The sequence below is a fragment of the Balaenoptera physalus genome (assembly GCF_965194825.1).
Source record: "Balaenoptera physalus genome assembly, chromosome: 4".
NCBI classification, from domain to species: Eukaryota; Metazoa; Chordata; class Mammalia; order Artiodactyla; family Balaenopteridae; genus Balaenoptera; species Balaenoptera physalus.
The window spans coordinates 78,232,772-78,257,990 of record NC_138891.1 but is presented as its reverse complement, the minus strand read 5'-3'; the positions used below and the strand labels follow the sequence as shown (position 1 = coordinate 78,257,990).

The 25,219-nt window shown below is 39.2% G+C and overlaps 1 protein-coding gene across 2 annotated transcripts in view; it reads right to left on the bottom strand.

Moving 5' to 3' along the window:
• Nucleotides 1-738: 738 nt before the first annotated feature.
• PARP9 (poly(ADP-ribose) polymerase family member 9) overlaps nucleotides 739-25,219 on the bottom strand; it is a 38,922-nt gene continuing 14,441 nt past the window's right edge. For both annotated transcript variants that reach the window (XM_082459484.1, XM_082459485.1), the window contains exons 7-11: nucleotides 24,003-24,066; nucleotides 20,877-21,242; nucleotides 17,426-17,562; nucleotides 16,639-16,813; nucleotides 739-9,150 (exon numbers count right to left, since the gene is read on the bottom strand). In XM_082459484.1, the coding sequence (XP_082315610.1) occupies nucleotides 8,780-9,150; nucleotides 16,639-16,813; nucleotides 17,426-17,562; nucleotides 20,877-21,242; nucleotides 24,003-24,066 (1,113 nt within the window). In that variant the 3' untranslated portion in view covers nucleotides 739-8,779. The remainder of the gene's footprint in view (nucleotides 9,151-16,638; nucleotides 16,814-17,425; nucleotides 17,563-20,876; nucleotides 21,243-24,002; nucleotides 24,067-25,219) is intronic.

Below are 25,219 nucleotides of genomic sequence, written 5' to 3'. Positions count from 1 at the left end.
AATGTATTTCCAAATTGGAGCAGGACATTCTTCTTGTTCCACGCTTTGAAAATATGATTTTATGGCAGGCTGACATTATAACGTCTTTTCTATGGCTGGCAACAATGATCGCCATCTTGTAGGTACATGTTTAAGGAAGCTGTCTCCTGCCATTTCTATAGTCAAAAATGTCGTTAAATGCTTCCGCACATTTTGAGGAAACTGAAATGCCCAAACACTTTCATTATGAAAACTTCTGTATCGAAGGTAAGCAAACCACACCCCTCTTTAAACAGTGTTCTGTATAAGATGTTTAGCCGATGAGATCGTTTCATTTTCTTTGATAAGAAGTTTAGAGAGTGAATAGAATTTGTCAAAATTAACATTTGCCCTGAAAGCAAATAAATAAGCCAAGTCGACTTTGTCTTTGGACAGATATAACACACTTTGTTTTATGTGTTTGTGGTTTCATTAAAATCTTAGACATCAAGAAGTCAATTTGAAACTCCATTTTTCAAGTAAAATTACCTTAAGAGCTAGGGGAGACATTTTCTGAATCAGGAAATAAAACCTTACTCCGTTCGGTAGAGCAATGAAAGGCACGATACAATAATGCATATTGGTTCATGTGATACGCCCAAGATAATTCAGCAGCCACTGTTTTCAACTGAGCATTGGTGTCTTTGGGAGAAATTAAACAAACTTTTGATTGATTTTGAAGTACTCGTCTGTCTCATCCTGGACTTGTAAATTTCAGTCTCCATATGTGCTTTTACGTCCCCTTCTCCGCCATACCCATCTCAAACTCTTTTCTGCATATTGCACAGTATGCTGTTTTTGTTATTTACCTTCATAATCAGTTACACTGTCCTTCCATATGTAATTAATATTACACAGTCGTTGAGCTTTCTTTCAGTGATGTCATCATGCTGTTGCTGGTATTATAATCACTCTCTTATAAAACATGATCATCACACTCATAATGTTAAAATATTTAACTTGTATGAGGCACAATGGTTAGTCCATAGGCAAAGCCAAAGATGTATTGCTAATGTTTATGATTACAATGCACTTAAACTGCACACTTTGGTCGCATCCCTCAGAATGATGCAACAATGGATGATCATTACCGTGAACTGCAAATCATGGTTACCAATATCAGTGAACAGGGGAAAAAAAACAATGACAGAGACTATAGAAGTCGAATAATCTGTGCTGTATCCATTTGACACAATAAGCAGTGTTGCTTTCAGCCTCTATTTTTGGGGATGTATGGTTTTGTGCTTTTCCCCCAACTTCCCACACCCATCATAAAAGATCAGGATTTTTTTGTGTGTCCTGGGAGGTTTCCCAGGATGTAGGAATTTCAATGCTAAAACCCAGAAGGTCAGGCAAATCAGAACAGTTTGTCCCTCTTTCCCACCTGTACTGGCCAAATGTATTCCATTCATCTGGCCAGTACACCCATTCCCCTACCTGCTGTGAGTGCTGGCTGATAACTTTCAGCTGCCCCCTTCTCTGAAGAATTGCAGGGCTAACAGGAGCCAGCTTGCTAGAAGGCTCCCACTCCTTTCCCCAAGGACAAACCTCAGCCAATAACTGACATCAGAGTAAAAAAAGGCCAACCATTGCTACAGTGAGCGACTTACTCTGATGGTACTATGTGTGCTCTGGAGCCTCCCCATGTAATCAGACTGAAACTAGTCTTCAACTGAGACAGCACTCTTACTAGCTTTTCCCCCTGCCTTAGACTGTCTCCTTTATTCCCACATTCCTGATAGCACTCTCCCAATAAGTCACTTGAACAAGAATCCCCATCTCAGGCTCTGCATCTAGGGAACCCTCCCTAGGCCATGATCCTAATGTGCTGTTTTCCATTTCCTTAATCAGTTGTCCAAGACCACTTACTGAGGTTGGTCCATTGTTTTCCCAGTGATCTGCGATTTTACCTCTCTCATTCATATATATATACACACTCAGGGCTCCACATTGAGAAGAGTATGCATATAGTCACATGATACTCAGAAAATAAAAAGAATCAGTGAGCAAAAATGCAAGAAACAAATAGTTTAGACTTGAACATGGAAACTTGAATAAGAAATCAATTGTATTCTTTATCACATAAATTCTGATTTCTAAATGGTACTTAGCTTCTAATTGCAAATATTTACTGAAAATATTTTAATGCATCATGAAAGTATTGACACCGTAAAACCTGCAGTGTGAAAAAGTGCATCATAAATTTGCAGAATTTTTTATATATTTATAAAATTTATATAGTATATATAAACTTGAGAGATATATATCGCGACTATACAAATATATAAATGTACTATATAAATTTATGTATTTTGGGGGGTATTCAATACATATATATTTGATATATATATTCGAGATACATATATTCTCAAGTTTCCATATAGGCACAGGTCTGTTTTGGAGCTTTCTATTTAGTTGGTCTGTTTGTCTATCCCTACCCCAATAACACATCTTAATTACTGTAATATGTTGTAGGTCAAGTCACCTCCACTTTGTTTTTCTTCTTTAAATTGCTTTGGTTCTTCTTGGGCCTTTTTGTTTGATATGTTTTATAACTACTCCATCAGTTTCTATGAAGAAAATCTCCTCTGATTTTGATTGAAACTATATTGAATTGATAAGATTAATTTTTGGAGAACAGACATTGCTAGTATATTGTCTTCCTCTCAGTGAGGATATAGTATATCTCTCCAGTATTTAGGTCTTCTCTAATGCCTTTCAATGATGTTTTGTCATTTTTTCCGGGAAGTTTTTGTACATCTTTTGTTAAATTTAATTCTAGTTACCTTATTTTTTTGCTGTTGCTATTATATTGGTTAAAAAAAAAAGCCTTTACATTTATTGTTTTTCATGCATAGAAATGAAATTGATTTATATAAATTTCTATTTAGAATCTTGCAGAGTGCTTTTACTAATTCTAATAATTTGTCTCCAGATTTTCTTGGATTTTCTGTAGACAATCATATTTTCTGTGATTTAATGACATTTTTGTATCTCCATTTTTTATGTTTTTTGTTTGTTCTTTAATGTGTTTGACAGGAGCTCTAATACACTGCTGAAGGTGTGGTGATAGGAAGCATCCAGTGTCTCATTCCTGATTTTGTAGGGAATCACTCTAATGTTTTACCATGAAATACGATCCTTGCTCTAGGTTTTTGGTAGATATCCTTTTATGAATTCTTTACCAAATGATTTCTCTATATATATTGAAATGAGCATACCCTTTAATATATTTATATGGTAAGTTACATTTTAGGTTTTCTAAAGTTAAACTATCTTTGCATTTCTGAGATAAACCCAACTTGACCATGATTTATTTATACAGAGCTGAATTACATTTATTAATACTTTGATTAGAATTTGTGCATCTATTAACATAAATGAATCAGTCTGTACTTTTCCTATCTTGTACTGTTGTCTATTTTTGGTATCAAAGTTAAACTAGCTCTGAAAAATTTGTTGGGGAGGGTTCCCTATTTCTGTTCTCCAGAAGATTTTATGTTTATAATTCCAGAAGATTGGAATTATCTGTTCTTTGAAGATTTGGGAGAACTCACTAGTTAAATCATCTTAGCCTGTTGTATTTACTTGTTTACTTGTTAGGAAAAATTTTAATTACTAATTTAGCTTATTTAATAGATATTAGGAAATTTAGGATTTCCAGTTCTTCAGTCAATTTTGGTAAGTTGTTTTTTCTAAGAAAATCTATATTTTGTCTAAATTTTCAATGTATTAGCATTAAATTATTTTGTCTATTTTTTAAAATTTTTGCAAAGAAACTGCTATTGACTTTATTACTTTTCTCTGTTGTATGTTTTTGTTTAATTATTTTCTGTTTTTATTCAAGTTTATTTTGATTTTCTTTTTTTTTAATTTTTTAAAAATTTATTTATTTTATTTATTTATTTTTGGCTGTGTTGGGTCTTTGTTGCTGCATGTGGGCTTTCTCTAGTTGCGGTGAGTGGGGGCTACTCTTTGTTGTGGTGTGCAGGCTTCTCATTGTCGAGGCTTCTCTTGTTGCAGAGCACAGGCTCTAGGCACACGGGCTTCAGTAGTTGTGGCACGCAGGCTCAGTAGTTGTGGCGCACGGGCTTAGTTGCTCCGCTGCATGTGGGGTCTTCCCAGACCAGGGCTCAAACCCATGTCCCCTGCATTGGCAGGTGGATTCTTAACCACTGCGCCACGAGGGAAGCCCGTGATTTTCTTTTCTTACCTTAAATTGGTTACTTAACTGATTAATTTCTGCCTGTAGATTTTCTTAATATAAGCTTTAAGGTTCTATAACTTAAGTACTATTTTAGTTTTATGTCAAAAATTGTATTAGTAATATTTTCATTAACATTCAGTTCTAAATATTTTCCAATTTCTGTTAAGTTTTCATGACCCATGAGATGTTATTTTGAAGTGTATATCTTATTTCTAAATGTATTTATTTTTAAGCTATTGTGGTTTTTTTATTGATTTCTAAGTTAATTACATGATGGATGATGGTCAGAGAACACAGTCCAATAGAGAATATCTTAAAACTGTTGAACTTAGAATATGGTCAATACGTATAACTGTTCTGTGTATACTTGAGAAGAATATATATTCTCTAATTGCTGGGTGGAGGGTTCTGTATATGTTCATTAGGTTAAAACTGTGTTCTTCAAATCTTCTATAGTCTTGCTAATTTTTTTAACTGAGTGTCAACTAGGTCCTGAGAGAGCTGTGTTAAATCTCTAAGATAGTGGATTTGTCAGTTTTGCCAGTAATTCTGTCAGTTTTTGCTTTATATAGTGTGAGGCTATGTTATTACCTCAATTACCATCATTATATGCCTATCATTATATCTATTCCCAGTTAACTGAATCTTTTGTTATTGAGTAGTCATTTATCCCTAATAACATTCTTTAACTTAAGGTTAAACTTTGGGATTTGTTTGTTCTTATTTTTCTAATTCCTTTAGGTGTAAGTTTAGATTGTTTGAGATTTTTCTTGTTTACTGAGGTAGGCTTGTATCACTATAAACTTCCCTTTTAGAACTGCTTTTGCTGTGTCCCATAGATTTTGGATCATTGTTTTCATTTTCATTTGTCTCCAGGCATTTTAAAATTTCCTCTTTGATTTCTTCAGTGACCTATTGGTTGTTTAGTAGCCTATTATTTAACCTCGATATGTTTGTGTTTTTGGCAGTTTTTCCCTTGTAATTGACTTCTAGTCTCATACCATTTTGGTTGGAAAAGGTGCTCAGTATGATTTCAATCTTCTTAAATTTACCGAGACTTGTTTCATGGCCTAGCACATGATCTATCCTGGAGAATGTTCCATGTACACTTGAAAAGAATGTATAGTCTGCTGCTTTTGGATGGAATGTTCTATATATATCTGTTAATTCCATCTTGTCTAATGTGTCAATTAAGGCCAATGTTTCCTTACTGATTTTCTGTCTGGATGATCTGTCCAGTGATGTAAGTAGGGTGTTAAAAGTCCCCTACTATTATTGTATTACTGTCAATTTCTCCCTTTATGTCTGTTAGTATTTGCTTTATGTATTTAGGTGCTCTGTAGTTGGATTTTTAAAATCCAATCTATCTGTGACTTAACTAGCAAGTTTAGTTCAAATTACACATATTATGATCACTTATGTATTTGGAACTATTTCTTCCATTTTGTGTTGTCTCACTTTTTTTCCCCTCTGATTCTTTTTTTCCATCTTCCCTGATTTGCCTTTTTTGGATTTTTTAATTCTTTTTTTTTTTTTAATTTAAAAATTTTTGGTCTACTATTTAGAAGTTAGGTACTTTACTTCTCTTCTTTTAGTGGCTGCCCTTAATAATGCTAATCTCTTGAATGACACAAGGACTTTAAATCCCTTTAATATTTAACTATATTCATTAATCCAATATTTTACATGGTTCATTTTTTCAGTATTTTATTTGTCTTATTTTATTCCACAAATTATTAGTTGTTTATAAAGACAATGATTGTTTACCATATACACATTTACCATTTTTTGGTTTACCATGCCTTCTTGAAGCTTAGATTTTTCTTTGTTTTTTCCCTCCTCCCTGAATTATATCCTTTAAATTTTAAATTCCTTACGTAAGAGTTTATCTTTTGTTGGTAAATTCAGTCTTCAGTGGTCTGAGAGTGTCTTTATTCAAGAATTAAGGCAAAATAAAAGCTTAGCTAATTACAGAATTCTAGGTTAACAGTTCATTTTTCTCAGCCCTTTGAATATATTATGCAAATGCCTTCAGGCTTCAGTATTAATTTTCTATTACTGCCATAACGAATTACCACAACTTTAGTGACTTAAAAAAGCACAACTATACTGTCTCACAGTTCTATAGGTCAGAAGTCAGGCATAGGTCTCACTGGGCTAAAATCAAAGTGTTGGCAGGCTTCACTCCTTTCTGGAAGCTTTTGAGTCCATTTCCTTGTTCACTCCAGGTGTTGGCAGAATTCAGTTCCATGCAGTTAAGGAACTGAGTTCTCACTTTCTTCACTGGTTGTCAGCTAGAGGCCACCCTTAGCTCCTATAAGCTTCTCACTGGTCCTTGCATCTCAGAACAAGCACAGGGCATCAAATTTTTCTCATGCTGCCATCTCTTATGTGATTAGATTGGGCCCACCTGGATAATCCTGGTTAATCTTCCCATCTGAAGGGTAACTTTATTTTTTTTTAACTTTTTATTTTATATTGAGGTATAGCCAATTAACAATGTTGTGATAGTTTCAGGTGCACAGCAAAGGGACTCAGCCATACATATACATGTATCCACTCTCCCCCAAACTCCCCTCCCATCCAAGCTGCCACATGACATTGAGCAGAGTTCCCTGTGCTATACAGCACGTCCTTGTTGGTTATCCATCTTAAATATTGCAGTGTGTATATGTCGATCCCAAACTCCCTAATTATCCCTTCCCCTGACCCTGAAGGGTGACTTTAATCACATCTGCAAAATGCCTTTTGCCTTGTAAGGTAATATATTCGCAGATTCAGGAGGTTAAGGTGTGGACATCTTTGCAATGAGCAGAGGGAGGACATTATACTGCCTACAACAAGAAATATGTTGTCAGTCTAATTGTCATTCTTTTGTAGATAGCTTGACTGTTCCCTCTGCCTGCTTTTAAGATCACCTCTTTGGTGGCCTACAGTTTCATTATGTTTCTTGGTATGCACTGTTTCTTTTCTTATCCTTGTGAACACTGCCTCTCCTCCATTATCTTTTGACATCTCTATTAAACATACGCTAGATTTTTCAAATCAGTCCTCTCACCCTCAGCTCTGTACCACAGCCTCATGCACAGGCGTGTCAACACCTCAGCCCTCACGTCCAAGCTCCATCCCTGAAAACAGTCACCCCATGGCCATTCTTGATGCAGACTGTGGCATAGTCTACCCTTGGGAGAGAGACCCAAGGAAGAGTCCTGGAAGTAGACTTGGAGCTGTGTAGGCAGGAAATCAGAGTTTCCAGGTACCTAGTGGGTGGCTTAGAAGTGAGGTGTGCAGGTTCCAAATGGACACATTCTCTTGATCTTGTGCATTCCTCACCTTGTGGAGATGGGCATGGCCAGAGGAAGGTGAGAGTGAGACCCTCTCAAACAAGAAGTCCAAGGCGGGACTCCTCTTGCCCATATTCAAGGGCAGTAACATATGAGACAATAAACATGCTTCTTTTAAGATGAAGAATGCTGGCCAAGGTAAGATGAGGAGGAGGAAGTATTCTAGACAAGAGGTTGAGGATGTGAAGGTCAGGGAAGTTTGGAAGTATAGAGAGATACTGATTTCAGAATAGGAAAGAGATGCATGCTGAGATTAGCTGGCCACTACATTGCAGAAATCGGAAGTCAAATATGGCCACAGTCACAGTAGATTCAGCCTTTTTAAGAGCTCTCTGCACAGAATACTCTTCCAACTCCGTTCCCAATGTGCTGCGTCCCTAATTCGCCTATCTTAAAAATTCTTCAGGTCTCAACTTGAGTTTCACTTTTTTTTAAAAGGACTTCCTCCCAACCCCAGATTAATTTATCCCTCTCCTCCTTAAATTTTTCCAAAGAATCTGTAATTCCTCTTTTGCTATACCGAGTCACACTTGTTAAGTTGTCCATAGCTGCCTTTCTGATTATTTTGGCTGAAAGCTTTAGGAAGACATTTGTCTTGTCCAGCATCGTATCCCCAGCACTGAGAAAGTGACTGAAATACATACATCTGGTGACCAAGATATATTTGGTGAATTAATAATTTAGCCTCATGGTGCCTGAGTGGCATTACTTGAAATAGCTGAATCCAAAAGGGGTAGCAGTAGAATATCGGCTGTCTGGTGTCCTTCCACTGCAAATAAGTTCATTTTACACATAATTTGCGGAGCCAGTTACTTTGACAAAGGTGATTTATTTTGATATATAAAGCACTTTATAAGATTCTCTGGAAAATCTAAAATCATCTTGCCGTCTTAATATGTTACACTATCATCATTTTACAAAGTAAAAGGATTGGATTATATACTGGAAAATCTCTTCATTACATGTAAAACATTTCTGCTATTACCTATGGTAAAGAAGATAAAATGACAACTTGAAGGAGAGGGAGAGGTCCTAAGAGTGTTTTAGTTGTTATCTACCCACCCCAACCCCAAGAGAGGAAGACAGAGATGAAGGCACTAAGATGATAGTTTATTTGACATATTCAAACCACTCTTTGAGTCACTGATGGTGATTATTTGGTTAGTTCCTCCAAAGCAAGGTCATACTTGTTGTTAAAATGATGTGGAGGTTAATCAACAGAGCTGCCACTTGAGAGTTTCCTCCAAGGCTGCTGTGGAGAGAGCATCATTTGTCCTGAGTAATCCTGTACATGATCTTGGGTGCAAGTCCACAAATACTGGGGCACAGCCTGTGTGTCATTAAAAACGACAAAGGTTTCAGGGCTGGAAACATTGTCAACCACACTGTCATGACAATCTACAGCTCCAGGATGCAATGGTGGGGGAACAATATTTAACTGATGACCCTTGCAGAAGGAGCCTGTGAGTACTTCAGCCTCAAACACATAGATCAGCTTATCTGTGGCAGATGTTTTCTTGATCTGGTGTGCTATGTTTTTGAGGTTCTTGACGAAGTATATTCCAGCTCCATATTTTGTGTCTGATAAGAGAAAAAAAAATTAAAGATTATTATGATCTGACAAATCACATTGCCTATTTGGGTACTAATATGTATTCACTCCCTAGTTCTCCAAATAATCACCACTTCCTGCTCTCAAGTCCCTGTGTCTGTAGCAAAGACACCCAAAGTTGTTCACTTGTGGCAAATTAACACTAAGATCACGAAAATAATGATAGCTTACATCTTAATATACCATTAGAGTTTATAGAGGAGTCTATGATATACAAAGCATTTTTACATTGATTATCTTCAATTAATATGTGATTTGGGTAGGATCTCCATATCGCATGAAAAATCTGAGGTTCAGTGAGAGTATGACTTCAGTCAACTTACCAGCTGAGCATCTAATAAAGACAGCATAATGTAGGGAAGGTTCTGTTTCTATTAGAACATGGCCTGACTTCTACAAGCTACAAATAAGGATATGTCTAGAACTCTTGAGAATAGAGCTAGTGAAAAAAGCATGTAAGAAAGGCAAAGTGTCTTCCAAATTCATGGACAGCATTACAAGAAAAATATGTCAAAATAAGGGGAATGCTGAGCATATGAAGTAACGTTAGTGTGCATGCTACATTGTTCAGGAGGAGACACGCTGGATTTTGGGGACACAGACATCCGGTTACTAGAGGGATATTCTCTACTGTGGGGCAGGGATAGCTGTGGTAATACCAACCTCAAAGAGGAGGCAAAGATGAGACTTGGTTCCTCATCTACTGGCGCCTAGTCTAGGGATTTTTCCCTGTTCCAAAAGCTAATCCAAATAGATGACTCTCTAACTGAGGGATGTCAGTATTGACCAGACAGATGGAAGGAGCATTTGGAGGGTTCTAGCAGCTTCCCTGGTGTCCCTGAAATCACACCATGTAATCATTCACCTGCTCCATTAGTTCTGGCCCTTGAGACACACCCCAGTGAGGAACAGAAACCTCTCTAGATCTGCAGCTTAAAGTCACTTTACTGGGTATGAGCAAGTGTCCTGGGCCTGGACACAATGCGGGCCCGTCTGTTAGAGAGCATGGCTGAATATTAGAGAAAGAAAAGGTGTGTCCAGCTCCCTGAACCTCAGCCACAGTTGGAGGCTGACCCCGTCACATCCCAACCCCTCAGCCTGACTTCAGACCAAGCCCTGGGGCAGTTACTGAATGAACCCTGTCACAGAAAGACTCCTAAGGCTGGACTGAGCCTAGAACCGTCTGGGCTCTGGTCCATGCTCTCCCCTCCCTACACCCCAGCCCACAGTGGCCTGTAACCTGGGAACTCTGCATCCATACACATAGCCAGGTCCTGGTTTGGGGGTGGCATCAGTGGGGCCATGGACACTGAGAATGGCTATCAGGCTTGGGGCCAGTCCCAGAGCAGGTCCGTGGGGTGCAGGGAACCACTGAGAAGCAGCATGAAGGCTGGGGCCAACAGAAATAGGCAGTGATCACCCAAGGCATGAGCCTGGCAAAATAGCCCACAGAGAATTTCTACATGCTTTTGATCTAGGTCCATGCTCACCAGGAAGTTTTCCATTCATCAGGCATCCTTAATACTGTGATACAAGGAGGATGTGCCCTATTTCAACCACTGGAGATGAATATTCTCCACACTGATATAAATGCTTGTCATCTGTCTTCTCTTCTCTGGAATATTAAGAACTCTCAGGAAGCTGAGGGCCAAACTCTGGTCCCCAAGGTAATAATCCCTGCTTAATGCCCTCTCTACCCCTACTTAGAGGGGGAAAAAAATGAAAACTTCTTTGAGGCCATATTCTCTCTCCCTCCTTCCCTTCCATTCTTCCCTCTCTCTTTCTTTACATTTACTTGGGACATAACCAAACACTGTTTCAGGTTCTAGAGCAGCACCGAACAACAGAAATGTAATGGAAGCCACATATGTAATTTTAAATTTTCTAGTCGCTGCATTAAAAAAGGTAAAATTAATAATATATTTTTAACCTATCATATCTAAAATGTTATCATGTCAACATGTAATCAACATAAAAATTACTGAGATATTTTACATTCTTCTCTTTGGCAGTGGTCTTTAAAATCCAGTATGTATTTGATACTTACAGCACATCTCAATTCAGATTAACCACATTTTAAGTGCTCAATATCCACATGTGGCCAGTGGCTACCATGATGGTCTTGAGCTTCAAAAGTGGCTAAGAGGGCTTCCCTGGTGGCGCAGTGGTTGAGAATCTGCCTGCCAATGCAGGGGACACGGGTTCGAGCCCTGGTCTGGGAAGATCCCACATGCCACGGAGCAACTGGGCCCATGAGCCACAACTACTGAGCCTGCGCACCTGGAGCCTGTGCTCCGCAACAAGAGAGGCCGCGATAGTGAGAGGCCCGCGCACCGCGATGAAGATTGGCACCCACTCGCCACAACTAGAGAAAGCCCTCGCACAGAAACGAAGACCCAACACAGCCATAAATAAATAAATAAATAAATTTATTTAAAAAAAAAAAAAGTGGCTAAGACATGTTCACAAAGAGAACTCCCCACATGTAAACAGATAAAATACAGTACAATTTTATGTGGCAAGAAAATATTTTGAGATAAAATTCGAAGATTTCTTTTCTGGGGGTTTCTTCTTGCGCCTCGTTCCTCTACCCATTGAGTTCTTGCTACTTATCGCCTCAGAGGCAAAAAGAATAAAATTTAGAACAAACTCAATTGAATATACATATATATGATATATACATGTATGTATACATAAATGACAAAATTATTTTTAATCAAGCAGAGAATATAGTCATAAAAGTCTGGCTTTCCGAGTTAGGAGTTTTTTTGAACCAAAAAAGGAGAGAAAAAGGAGTTTTTTTGAACCAAAAGGCTAAAAGCCTGAAGGATTTAGAGCATGGAGTTTATACCATATATGAGAGAGGAAAGAATACAAGATATTCTAAAGCAGTTTTCTCACTTCAAGATAAAAGTTTTGGGCTTCCGTGGTGGCGCAGTGGTTAAGAATCCGCCTGCCAATGCAGGGGACACGGGTTTGAGCCCTGGTCCGGGAAGATCCCACATGCTGTGGAGCAACTAAGCCTGTGTACCACAACTACTGAGCCTGCGCTCTAGAGCCCGCGAGCCACAACTACTGAGCCCACATGCCACAACTACTGAAGTCTGCACGCCTAGAGCCTGTGCTCCGCAACAAGAGAAGCCACCGCAATGAGAAGGCTGCGCGCCACAACGAAGAGTAGCCCCTGCTTGCTGCAACTAGAGAAAGCCTGCACGCAGCAACAAAGACCCAACTCAGCCAAAAATAAATAAATAAGTTAATTAAAAAAAAAAAAGATACAAGTTTTTCCTTCTACCTGGTGGGAAGAGAAGAATCAGAGAGGACATGACTAGAACTCCTGGGGACTCTGAGAACTTGCTCACTTTACTGCCCCACTCCCTTGAAAGAGCCCTGGGAGCTAAGACGGAGCAGAATAATAGAAATCTCAGAAAAACTGGGGGGACTTCCACAGCAGAAGGGACCATTGCCTGACCCCGCTGAGTGCAGCCCCTCACCCAGCCTGGCACTTGAGTGGAAAATAGCAATGGCTGGGAAGGTGTCCAGAACAGGTGAGGACAGCCCCCGCAAGAGCCCGCATTTCAGCTTGGAGGACGCGCACACTCAAAAGTTTCCTGTGCTGCAGGAGGGGCACAGACCTGGCCTGGAAAGGATTTCCCCTGGCATGAGAAACAGAGCAGTCTGTGTAGACACTACCTAAGAGCAAAGGGCATTGGGAATTTAAGTCTGGGAAGGTGCTAATGACCAAAGCCGAGGGTGGTTTACCTACCAGAGGACACTGGGGGCAGAGGACAGATGGGGGGCCATAAGCCAGACCACCCTCCCCACAATGCCTGTCCCACCATCTAGAGCAATCTCAGGGATATTAGGAGAAGAAAGGGCAAAGCCTTGCAGGAACTGAGTTTAAACACCAAATGGGGACTTCCCTGGTGGTCCAGCGGCTAAGACTCCGTGCTCCCAATGCAGGGGGCCTGGGTTCAATCCCTGGTCAGGGAACTAGATCCCACATGCCACAAGTAAGAGTTCTCATGCTGCAACTAAAAGATCCCACATGCCGCAACTAAGACCCGATGCAGCTCAATAAATAAATAAATAAATATTTTTTTTAAAACCAACCCAAATGGACTAAGAAAACTCTGAAAATGACTGAGTTCATCCTGGACTGTCAAGATGGAGTTTTCCATATCTGTGGACATGGGCGCATGAAAGCTAAAGTTCAGTTATAGAACGATAAAGAAAACAAGTCCCGCACCTGAGATGTGTGGGACTGTACATTTTTGTACTTGTTAGATTTACAGATGTAACAAAGAAATGAAGGAAGTACAGGAGCACACAGGGAAGCAACTTGCTGGGCCTGCAGGAGTTGCAGAAGGTGTCAAACAGGAGATTCCATTTGAACTATATCTTGAAGAAGGAAGAGGAGTTCGCAGGACTAGAAAGGGTGAGGACGGAAGGCATTCCACATGGAAAGGCACAGAGGCATGAAAGCACACAGCACATATTTAGGAAGCTCTAAGAAGTTCACAGCTAGTGTGTTGAGGAATATAGTAAGTGATAAGCTGGTGAAATAACGTGGGTCCAAGGCCTTAAATGCTCTGCTAAGGAGTTTGGGTTTTTTACCTTGTAGGCAACTAAAATTGTAGATGTTAAACGGGTGTGTAATTTTTTAGCATGCTAATTCTGGTAACAGAGTAAAGGATAGGTCAGATGGGGTGGTTTTGAGGCAAGGAAAGGACCAGGCAATGGTCTAGGCTTAGGGGAAGATGAACTAAAGCAGTAGGAACAGAGAGGTAAGTCTGGACTGAGAATTTTATTGAGAATCACTAGAACTGCATGACTGCCTCAATATGAGAGTGAGGGAAAGGAAGGAATGGAGGATGATAAAGTTTCCAGCCTAGGAGACCTGGTAGATGGATGGGGGTATTAGCCAGGTTAGGGAGTATGGGGGGAGCCTATTTCTTAAGGAAAAGTATGGCCAAGAAAAGCGTTCAGTTTGAGGTGGCTATGGGACATCTAGGTAGAGATGTCCAAAAGACAGAAATATGGGCCTGCGGGTCCGGAGAAACATAGGGGGTTAGAGTTACAAATTTGCAAGTCATCACCATAGAGGTAGGAGTTGAAGTCATGGGAATAGGTATAATCACGCGGGGGCACATTGTAGAGGAAAAAGAGTGAAGGTTCCTTCAGAACTCCAGAGAATACCAACATTTAAAAAAAGGACAACAGATGGACTCACTAGATTATAAATTATAAGGGCAGGAACTCTGTATTTTGTTTCACCGTTGTATCCCTCCCACCTAGCACAGGGCCTGACTCTTAGAATGGTTTTCAATAAATACTTATGGAATGAATGAATGAATCCAATAAAGAAACTGCAAGCATGCAGGCACATTCTTGCTGCATTCATCCAAGTCTTACAAGCAAGAGATGAATTCAGAATAGAACTGGCTAGAATGCAAGACAGATAGAAAAAAATAAATAAAGCTTGTTAATAGAAGCCCCCTCTACCAACACATGGCATCTAAGTTTACTGAGAGTCCCATAATTCAGAGCCATGCAGGTGTGAAAAAGCCAGGAGCCTTTACACTCCAAATGAAAACTAGGTTAAAAAAAATGAGTTGCAAACAACTTCAGTGGTGACAAAATTGATGTCTCCAGGGTTTCTCAGGCACGTTCAGTTAAACGTTCTCACCAGACACATTGGCACAAGTCACATTATGAGAACTATCTCCCCACTGAGTCTGGATTGCCTGAATTCCCTCAAGGCAGTAGCTGTTAAGCTAAAGGCTAGGGAAGTGGGCACAGCACAGAGGCCAGTAGGTAAAAGACCAGAATCTTGAGGCTTAAAGACTAGATGGAGACAAGATATTTGGCTGGGTTAAAAAGACACAAACTTGACCAGAAACAAACAGGCCTCATGCTGCTTAGTTTTTAAAGGAATCGTATGGCTGAAAAAAACTACAAGTCCAGCTATCAGTAGCCTGGGAGCATTCTAGATCCCTAGGGCAATCCATAGACCCCTGGTAGGCAGTTCACCTAGAAATGACCAAGAGCGGCAATACATAAGGAAGATTTTTCCCAGAGTGCAAAACGAGGGTCTTACTCCACTCCCAGAATAGAATACTATTCCGGTCCAGCAGCACGTGGTTAGTGGTATAGACCAGTGACTTGTGTGTTTTCCTTTCTCCCCTTTCGAACTGGGAGTTTTTATTGCGGTTTTCCTGCTCTCTCTCATATCGTTGTATAATGAAAGTATTAGGACAATTACCTTGCCTTTAAGCTTTAAGAAAGGACTGTCTGGACCTGAGGCTGATGATAAGCCAAGATGAGACTTTGGGACAGTCTTCCTTGGGAGGATGGTGTGTGTCTTAGCTACTTGGGGAAGAAATATGTGCACAGATGTTAGGTAGGCAATTAACAGTGTCTGCCACAGAACTGAAAAGAGGGCACTCACTGGATTTGAAAAATATGAGGATTGTAATGTTCTTAGAGTAGTTTAAGTCAAAATAGAAGGGGCAGGGGTGGACTGCAGAGATGCCAGTTACAATGGGTTTAGGAGCAAATGGAAGTCGTGAATTTTTAAGATTTTGCCAGTGAAAGGATCACACTGATCATCACTTCCCTGGTTACACTTCCAAGACTTCTTGGTGGGGATTCATTTATCAATTTTTACCCCCAGGTGAAAAATTGTTCATGTCCAATTTTTACCCTGGGTATTGCTTATGTTTTCTCTGGGGCAAAGAGATGATTTCCAGACCCTTCGCTTTCCAGAAATCAAGCCTTGGAGTAGGCTCTACAGCAAGGATCATGCTATGTATTTGAAAGGCGAGGATCAAAAGCCACATATTTAATGGACCAGGCAAAATCAAGCTGCCTCGCTAGTATCCTCCATGATGATTACGAAACTTCTTAGCTTCTTATGGAGAGATTTAAGAGAGAAAATATAGCAGTAAAGTATGCAATATTTTTGTACAACTGAGACATAGAAGCTACTACACGTAGAACCCCCATAACTGAGATGATGCCTAATTCATTCGTTGGCAGCTACTGGAAATGAAGAGGATGGAAGAGAAAAGACCAACTTTATTATATTCAGGAAAATGCTCTTTTAATTAAGGGAGGAAGGTGGTTTGGTAGTGTTGATAATAATTTCGTTGAGATAAGAAAAAAAAAAGCTCCAGGGTGCTCTTGGCAGATAGGACACAAACACAGAAAGGGGAAAAACAGTGAACTGTAGCTCTTACTGCAAACACTTTCATCAACATAAAAGCCACCAGCCACAATATACGTGAAGGAAAAATTTGAAATATGACCCTTTCCAAATAACTTTACCACTAAATCCCAGTTGTAAATGACCCGCTTACCAAAGCAACAAATGCTATTAGTGGTGAGTCATCTGCTGATGTCTGCTCACCAACTCCTACATAGAGTAACCCCGATTGTGAGGGGCTGACACCTACCGCAGGGCACCGAGTACATTCTGTGAAAGCCGACTCTGCATACCATTTTGCAGAACTGGTGTGGGACTTGCTGAAACAACCTGTGGCTCACAGGTTTCCCATGGGTTCTGTCTTCCATCATTTTCTTCCTTCTTTGGAAGGCAGCCATGAGAAGCGCATTGTCTATCTTCTCCACCTACAGCCCAAGGAAATGAAAAACTGAAAAAGAAACTGGAGAACTGCTACTTAAATTGCCTGCTACTCTGCTTCAAAAATAAAGGCACTATGTGCATATTACTTTGCATGTGATTTGCTTTTCATATAAAGTTGCCTAAGAGTCTCTCCTGGCCCCAACCCTCTCCTATTTTGACTTCTATCTCTTCAAAATTCCCCGTCCCTTCTTCGATAATAATTCCCTGAGCAATCACTATGTGATTGCTGGTAATGAAATGGTCAACTGCAGACACAGTCTTTGCCCTCTTAAAGCTCATAGTTTAGTGAGAGCTAAAAATAGGTAAATAATTATAAGTGTGATAAATGCTATTGCATTTTTTATTTTGCTTCAAGATAGGCAGATAGCTTCTCTCTGAGTCTTGATCTATGCTTCTGTACATCCTGACATCATTTCTACCACTTGATTCCAATTATACCTCTCATACCTGCCCATCCCTGCCCTCCTTTCAGACTAATTCCTAGGATTCCAGGTCATTGAGCAGCTAGCTTAGAGTCATTAGCAGGTGAGTTTTTCTTTTGGCTGCAGAACCAAGTGATAGCAGATAAGTCAAATTCTTCCCTTAATTAAGTATACCTTTATAACCTGCAAACCACAGTCTTCAAACTGTTTCTTTTGATCCTGAATTTCTCGAGCTGAAAGCTTTAGGCGTTTCAAAAATGCATTTTCCTTCATTTGATTCTGGTTTTCTGGTTGCTGATCAGTCTGCTGCCCTAAAAATGAGTAATATAAAACTTTGTCTCAGTGCTCTGTGAGAGGGAAAGGTTTGTAAGGAAATTGAATGAGGGAATTCCCTGGCAGTCCAGTGGTTAGGACTCAGTGCTTTCACTACCGGGGCCTGGGTTCGATCCCTGGTCACGGAACTAAGATCCTGCAAGCCGTGCCACATGGCCAAATAAGTAAATAAATAAATAAACAGAAATTAAGTGAAACAAATTATAAAAATTTGGAGGAATATATAAGCAGTTTAACTTGTATGCCTCATATATTTAGGACATGCAAGGACAGCTGTAATACCATGAGAAGTCATAGGATAAAATAGGGGGTTAATAAATTTGTCCTCAGGACTTCCTTGGTGGTCCAGTGGTTAAGACTCCACGCTTCCACTGCAGGGCACTCAGGTTTGATCCCTGGCCCAGGAAGTTCCAGATGCCGCGGGGTGCGGCCAAATAAATAAATAAATAAATAAAATAAATAATAGAGCTCAAGAAAAAAAGTTACATCCCATGGGAGGCAGAATCTCCCACAGAATAAATAAATAAATAAGTAAGTAGTAAATAAATTTGTCCTCAGATGATTTGGATTATGAAGCTGAGGGGATAAGAGAAAAAAGAGCATTAATATATACTCCCCCCATCAATGCTGTAATGATGATATATAGTTGTATTGCTAATAGGAAATGTTTGTATTTCTAGCCAGGATGCCAATCAACAAAAAAACATAAGCATAAGAAAATGTTAAGGGGTGATGGAAAACGGTATGACATTTATGTAACACTTCAAAGTTTTCTAAACAGTTTTGTATCTCTACCTCATTTGGGTATTACAAACCACCACTGAAATAATTAACACAGTTTTACAAATAGGGAAATTGAAACTCAGAGAAGTTAAGTGACTTGCTCAATATCACAAAGCTAATAAGTACAGATCCAAGATTATAAACCTGGCTTTCACCAGTGCTTTCTGTAAGGGGCAAGGCAGAATATTTAGTATATATGTTATTCATAGGCCACCCAACCAAGAAGAACAAAATTTGGAGATTAATAGTTTATGGTGTCATGTCTTTCCTCCCTTACTTCCTTTTCCCTCTTTTTCTTCCTTCTTTCCTTCCTTAACTTCTTTCCTTCTTTCTTATTTTACATTCAAGGGACAACCTTTTATTGCCCAAAGGAGTTCCTTACTGGACTAAATACACAGGTGGACATATGAAAACCCCAAAAAAGGCTTCTTTTCTTTCAGTTTATTTTCCATTTGACTTAAGACCAAGTATACTAAAATGACCTAATCCCTAGCACATTATCTAATTGAGTGGGCTCAATTTAACCACAAAAAGCAGATGATTAATTCAGAGAAACTTATAGAGGGCCAAGTTGTAAATCCGGAAAGCAGGAAAGCAGGAGGAACATAACTCCATAGCAGAGGAACACCAAAGCCAAGACATTTCAAAGGAAGAGACTGTAAATTAAATCTGGAGAGCAATAGCTCACATTTATAAAGTACAGTATTAGAGTTCAGTTCTCTTGAGTTCAGCAAACATTTACTGAGCTCCTATTACATGCCAGGCACTGAGCTGGGCACCGGAAACTCAAAGATCCACAAAGTCCTGCTATCAGAAACACTCACCAGGAAGGATTAAAAGAGAACCATAAAAGAGGAGATGCCTAACTTCTATTATTTAAAACATACTGTTCTGGTGGATAGCTGATGTTCCCTGTAGTAATAACTCATTTCAAAATTATCCATTTTGTTAATGTAGATCTTAACCTGATTAAGAGGGGGTGAGTCTCTATGAACCTCTGAAACGCTGCTGTAGAATAACATGCTTAGTCATCAACTGCCAAAAAATGCCACCTTGCAGCAGAGCAAGGGACTTACATGACTAAATTGCCAACAGCTAGGAGAATGGGCCAACTTTACGAATGCAGTTAAAGTAATGCCACAAGCTTTACAGGAGATCAGTGTTATTTCCTATCTTGTTCTCTTGAGAAGTGTCAATGTCAGTTTAAAGACCCACATTCACTACATTTTAAGAGCTAAGTAGAAATCATAATCTTGGGTCTCATTCTTGAGTATTATTTTTCTCCATGTTTTTTGACACTGGGTTTTCTGTGGACTATGGATACAACATTTATTGCAAACTCCCACTCACTTTGACCGTATCTGCCTGAACTATTTTTACAAACACATGGTGAAAATAAGGCGTTCTCTGAAGTTTTACATCTGAATTTTTGCACTAAATTCACTCTCCATGTTACAACTAGTGATCTTTCTAAAATACAAGTCTGACCTTGTCTTTGCTTAAAATCATTCAAGGCTCTCCACCTGTTTCAAGAAAAACTCTGAATACTTTCATATGATTTACAAAGTCTTGCATAACCTAGGCCCAGCTATGGTCTGATTTCTTTAAAGTTTCTTTCTTTGCCTTACTAACTCCTACCTATTCTTCACTTCTCCATTTGTGACACATCCCCTGAGAAGCTTTCCCCTTACCTCCCAAGTCTGGGTTGGGTGCCTCACCTAGTTGTTTCCAGAGCACTTTCACCTTCCTGTTCATAACTAACCTGCTTACCTCTCAGTTTCCCCAGTTAGATTTTGAGTGGGAACAATGTTCATCTTATCACTGTACCCCAAGCACCTAGCACAATGCTTCACATAACACGGATGCAATACACATTAGTTGAATAGATGAAAGAAATAAGCCTCAATTCCCCAAGGCAGTATTTTCAATGGTATGATTTCCCAGTTAGCTCTAGGGCTAAGTTAAAAGGATCTCTCCAGACCCAAATTCCCACAGTCATCCCGATGGATTTTGCCCCATTGAATGAGTGATACTTGAGTGGACCTCACAGTACCAATGAAATTTACTCTGATGGGAAGGCTCAAAGTAATTTTAGGGCTCCTAACGCTGCCAGCAATAAATAATTGCAATAAAACTCAATTAAAGAAATGAATTAAGTAAGTGGAATGTGTCTGCATTTGAATGCTCCATCTGCAGAATTAGGGATGTACTTTTTTTTCCCTAGAGACTGGGCTTGGGTTATCCTGGGCTTTCCTCATAATCGCCTCTTAGGCAATCCATGTCATCATCAGTAAACCCAATCGTGTGTGTGTGTGTGTTTTCATTTACTAATAATTAACCCTGCTGGTATAAAGAGCCAAAAAACGGTTATAAAAGTTATGGCCTAACAGACCCAGCATGGTTTACTCTCTCTCCTCTTCCATTCTATCTCTCACGCACTTACACACATGCACGCTCACGCCCAAAAGTTGGAAGGGCTGACTTTCCAACTTAATTGAAAGTTACTCACCTGACAAGCTCCAAAGGAATCGCTCCTTTTTTCTTGCCATTTCCTCTTGAACTTCACACAGCATATGTTCAATGTTCATAACTGCCTTAATGAGGTCAGCCTGGGCTCCTTTAATCTCTAAATGTGCCTTTCCCAGGCTGATCACCTCTGAGATAGAGACCCATGAGGTTTTCTGAAGCTGAGACAAACAGTCATGTTTCTTTTTCCCGAGGTAGAGGATATGCATATCCTCAATGATGTGGTAGTCCTGGAGGGTCAGTATCCTCTGGATCCACGCTTGGGCCTCATCTATCTTTTCCTGATTGGGTCCCATCAGATTGAGGACAGGAAATCTATTTTCTTTCTTCTCTCTGGTCCCCTGGGGGACTGAAAACACTATCGTAAGCAACCACAGAAGGCAGGTGGGTTTTAAACCAGTACAGAACAGAACACCACAGCCACTGTTTGCCCTCAGCATCCTTGGCAGTAGCAGCTTCAATTAAGTACCTATCTCTGAGAGCTTTGCTGGGTACAAAGAAAATCTAAATGTATAGTTTACAGTCTCCTTGGGGACACAGAGTTTAGCTTATCATGTCTTGCCCCTGCTGTGTTGCATGTGTCAGTTTACAGATGAATTCACCTTGTAATCTCATCCTGGATGCTAACCAACTATTATTTCTTGCTGAATGGGATTTTCCGTAAACTCTAGTTACCACCAGATTTAAAATCAAATATCTCTGAAAGCCACAGGTAAAACCAATTTTTGAAAAATTGGAAATTATCATAGTATAATGAAAAGAAATACCCATAATTTCACTACCTGGGATTCCTTTTTATATCTTATCTGTATATGACAGGACATTTTGCACCTCCACAACCAACACTTGGAGTTCAGTGCTGCTAAACAATGGAATATTATAGCAATGAAAAGGAGTAAACTTTAACTACACGGATAAATCTCAGAAACATATTTTGAGGGGAAAAAGTAAGTTGAACACTTAATATTTCTAGGCATTATTCTAAGTGCTTTACATGTATTATTTTATTCAATTCTCACAATCCTATGAAATATGTACTATTAGTAGGACCCATATTACAAATGAGGAAACTGATTCAGAAAGTTATTAAGTAACATGCCCATAGTTACAGGACTTGTAAGTGGTGGCCAGGGAGCTGGTAGGTGTGTGGGTAACCTGACTCCAGTGCTCATACAATTCTGCTTCCCAGTGAGTGATCTCAGGACAGTAGTGGTCATTAGCATCTTTTCCCCTGATATAGCAGTTGGGTGGTACCAGGAGCTATGAAAAAGTACCAGGACATACCTAAAAGTAGGAGGGGGAGAATGGCCTCCCTCTGGTAACAATAAAAGCCAAAGTTTTAGACAACAGTAAGAAGTGACAGAGGTTCTTATATTGATGACATACTTTTTTTAAAAAACGCTTGTTCTGCCTGGGAGCTTATATTATTTTTAGGAGAAAATAAAAATAATGCATGGTGATATTTCATTTATCCATCATTATTAGGAAAGAAGAGTTGTTCTTCTAGGTAACTAAATTATTGAAATCACTAAAGGAGTCTCTTCTAGCACCAAAACATAATTAACTTTAACTATTTATTAGTTAAATACTTATAATGGAAACATAACTTCCCTGCCTTCCTAAATAGTTTAACTTTTCCTTAATAATCTGAGATCATCATCATTAATCATTATTAATGTCTGTTACTGTCCTGTACTATAATTTCTTTATCGATGTCCTCAAAAATTACTGAAGTAAATGGCACCGCCTGGCCCCATTTTTCAGATTAATGATATAGGGACATTTGTATGTTCCTCTTGCATATTATCCTCTCCTAAAACTCCTCCTATCTAACTTCCTTAGAGTCATTGTGGTTTCCCAAACATGCAGTGCATTTGTTTGCTTCTGTGAGTTTTCTTCACTTTGGGTGCCCTACCCCCACCAATTCTGGCCATTGAAAATCTTGCCATCCTCAAAGCCCAACTTAGAACCATCTTGTCCGTGAAGCCATTCTTGCTCCCTTCCAGTCAAAGGGCATCTCTCCCTCTTCTAGGCCACCTGGGGAGTCTGGCCATCCTCTCATTCATTATTTATCCCCTGGCATTTGTTTAATGCTTTGTAATTTACAGAACATTTTTACATACATAATCTCCAGTTATCCTCACAACCATCTGTCATTATCACCATTTTACAGATAGATAAATAGGCTCATAAGAGGTGCAGTCACAGGCCAGAGCTCTTCAAGTTCCCTCTTCTTCATTTCCAACACTGCTGGACACTGAATGTCCAAAAGTGAACTCTTCTAATAAAGGGTATAAGCAAATCATTTCGACCCTAATAGAAAATATCCTAATAGTTTCTATTGCTGGTTGAATGTCTGGTGTTCTTAACATCTACAGAACACTGTGGATTAAAAGACTATTTCAGAAGTACACATCCTAGTTGTCATGACACAATTCCATCTCAGTCCACTCAAACTCCTCTACAGGAATGGAGTTATAAGACAAAGTTAATCCTTCTCCAACAACTACCAGGATTGGTTTAGTCCAGTGATCCCCAGACCTGGTTCTGCAGCAAAACTGACCAGGAAGCACTGAAAAGTATACATGTTTGGCCCAGACCCAAAGTTCCTGAATCAGAATCTGTAGGGTTGGGCCATACATATTTTTGTTTGTTTGTTTGTTTTAAAGTTTCCATCACAATCCCAATGATTACTCAGGTTTGGGTAGCATTGGTTTAATCCACTTATTATTATCTGGTATTACTGATATATATTTTCTATGATTACTAATAAGTAACTCCATTTAGATAGCACTCCATTCAAATCAGAAAGAGTAACTGGCTTAGTAAGCTTATGAAAAAAAAATGTAGACATCTATTTGTGAATGAACTACCCACACTGTGGATTACCTACTTCAACTTAGCTTCTCTCTATTCATATCATGAAACTAGACTGAGCGAAAATAGAATCATGGTCAGGTATAGAGCACATTGGTATCCAGGCAGGAGCACAATGAAACATGTTTGGCTTATTTATTCATCTTCTCCCCTCCATTAGTTCGGATGATCAAGAATAAAATGAGCCTATGGTGGTAGACTCTATTTCTAGATCCGTGAGTTTCTTACTCACCACCAGGGTAATTGTTGAGACCCTGCAGCTTCAACTTATTCTTTTCCATTTCAGTGCTGAAAACCTACGAGAAGCAAAACAGAGCAGAGAGTCCTAAGTGGGGCTTTTAGCCACTGTCATCAAAATCCCTCTCTCTACCTACACTCACATACTTGACCTCATCCACTCTGTCATCCCCCATTTCCACTGCCACAAATCTAAAGCAGCCTTTAGGAAAGTCCTCGGGAACCGCAAGTGCAGCACTACAATCTATTAGAACATGTAGGGGAAACAAGTATAGGAAAAATGGAAAAAGAAAAAAAACCACCTTAAAATCTGGCATAAAAAAAAGGAGAATGTACATCCCAAGGCAAAATATCATTTATTCATTCATTCATTCATTCATTCATAGATATTAATGCCCTGCTAATTGCATATTAGGCACTGAACTAAAGCTGTGGATATGTCACTGAAGAAGACAAACAGAGGCAGACGCTCTTGTAATCAATAAAACAAATTCATTTTAAAAAGTTATACGCACACCATGCTTTGTTTGTAGATTAAATAAATGATCAATTCCTGTAAAGTGCTTATAATTGTACCCAGCATATTATAAATATTCAATATGTTAGCCATTGTTATAATTATTAGTATGTGACAGTCTACACACAAAGATTTATGTATATTGCCAGGTAGATCCTTTAACATAGTATCTATTTGAAAAAACTCATCTCTCCTAGGGTTTGGAACCACCACGCCCAGGGTCTTCCTTGTTTAAAGTTGATGCAATTGGCAGTAATTCTTCATTGAAAAAGATGGTAAATAATGAGGTAAAGACTAGATTTTCATTGCGTCTGAACTTTAATAATGAAGTTTCTTAATCTGCAGTACTTTTTCTTCATAAATTATATTTGCAGCTGCTATTTACAGAGCAAAAAAGCCCTCAATCTTACCATGCTTATTTAGTACCTGGAGAGGTCATAACAGGGAGGAACTTCCCTGCCCTCCAAAACAAATGACATAACATTATCTGCTGATAAACAGACTAATAACAGCTGCCAAACACAACATGGATAAAAATCAGCTCTCTTCCAAAGTCACTTAAAGGTCAGTATGTGTCGCAGGGTTAGAAATCATTTAGGCAAGGCTTTTGAACTGAATGTGAAAGAAAACTGTACCTTAATCAGTATCAATAACATAGAGGGTGTGGATAACAAGCAGACAGTCTGCAAGCAGTC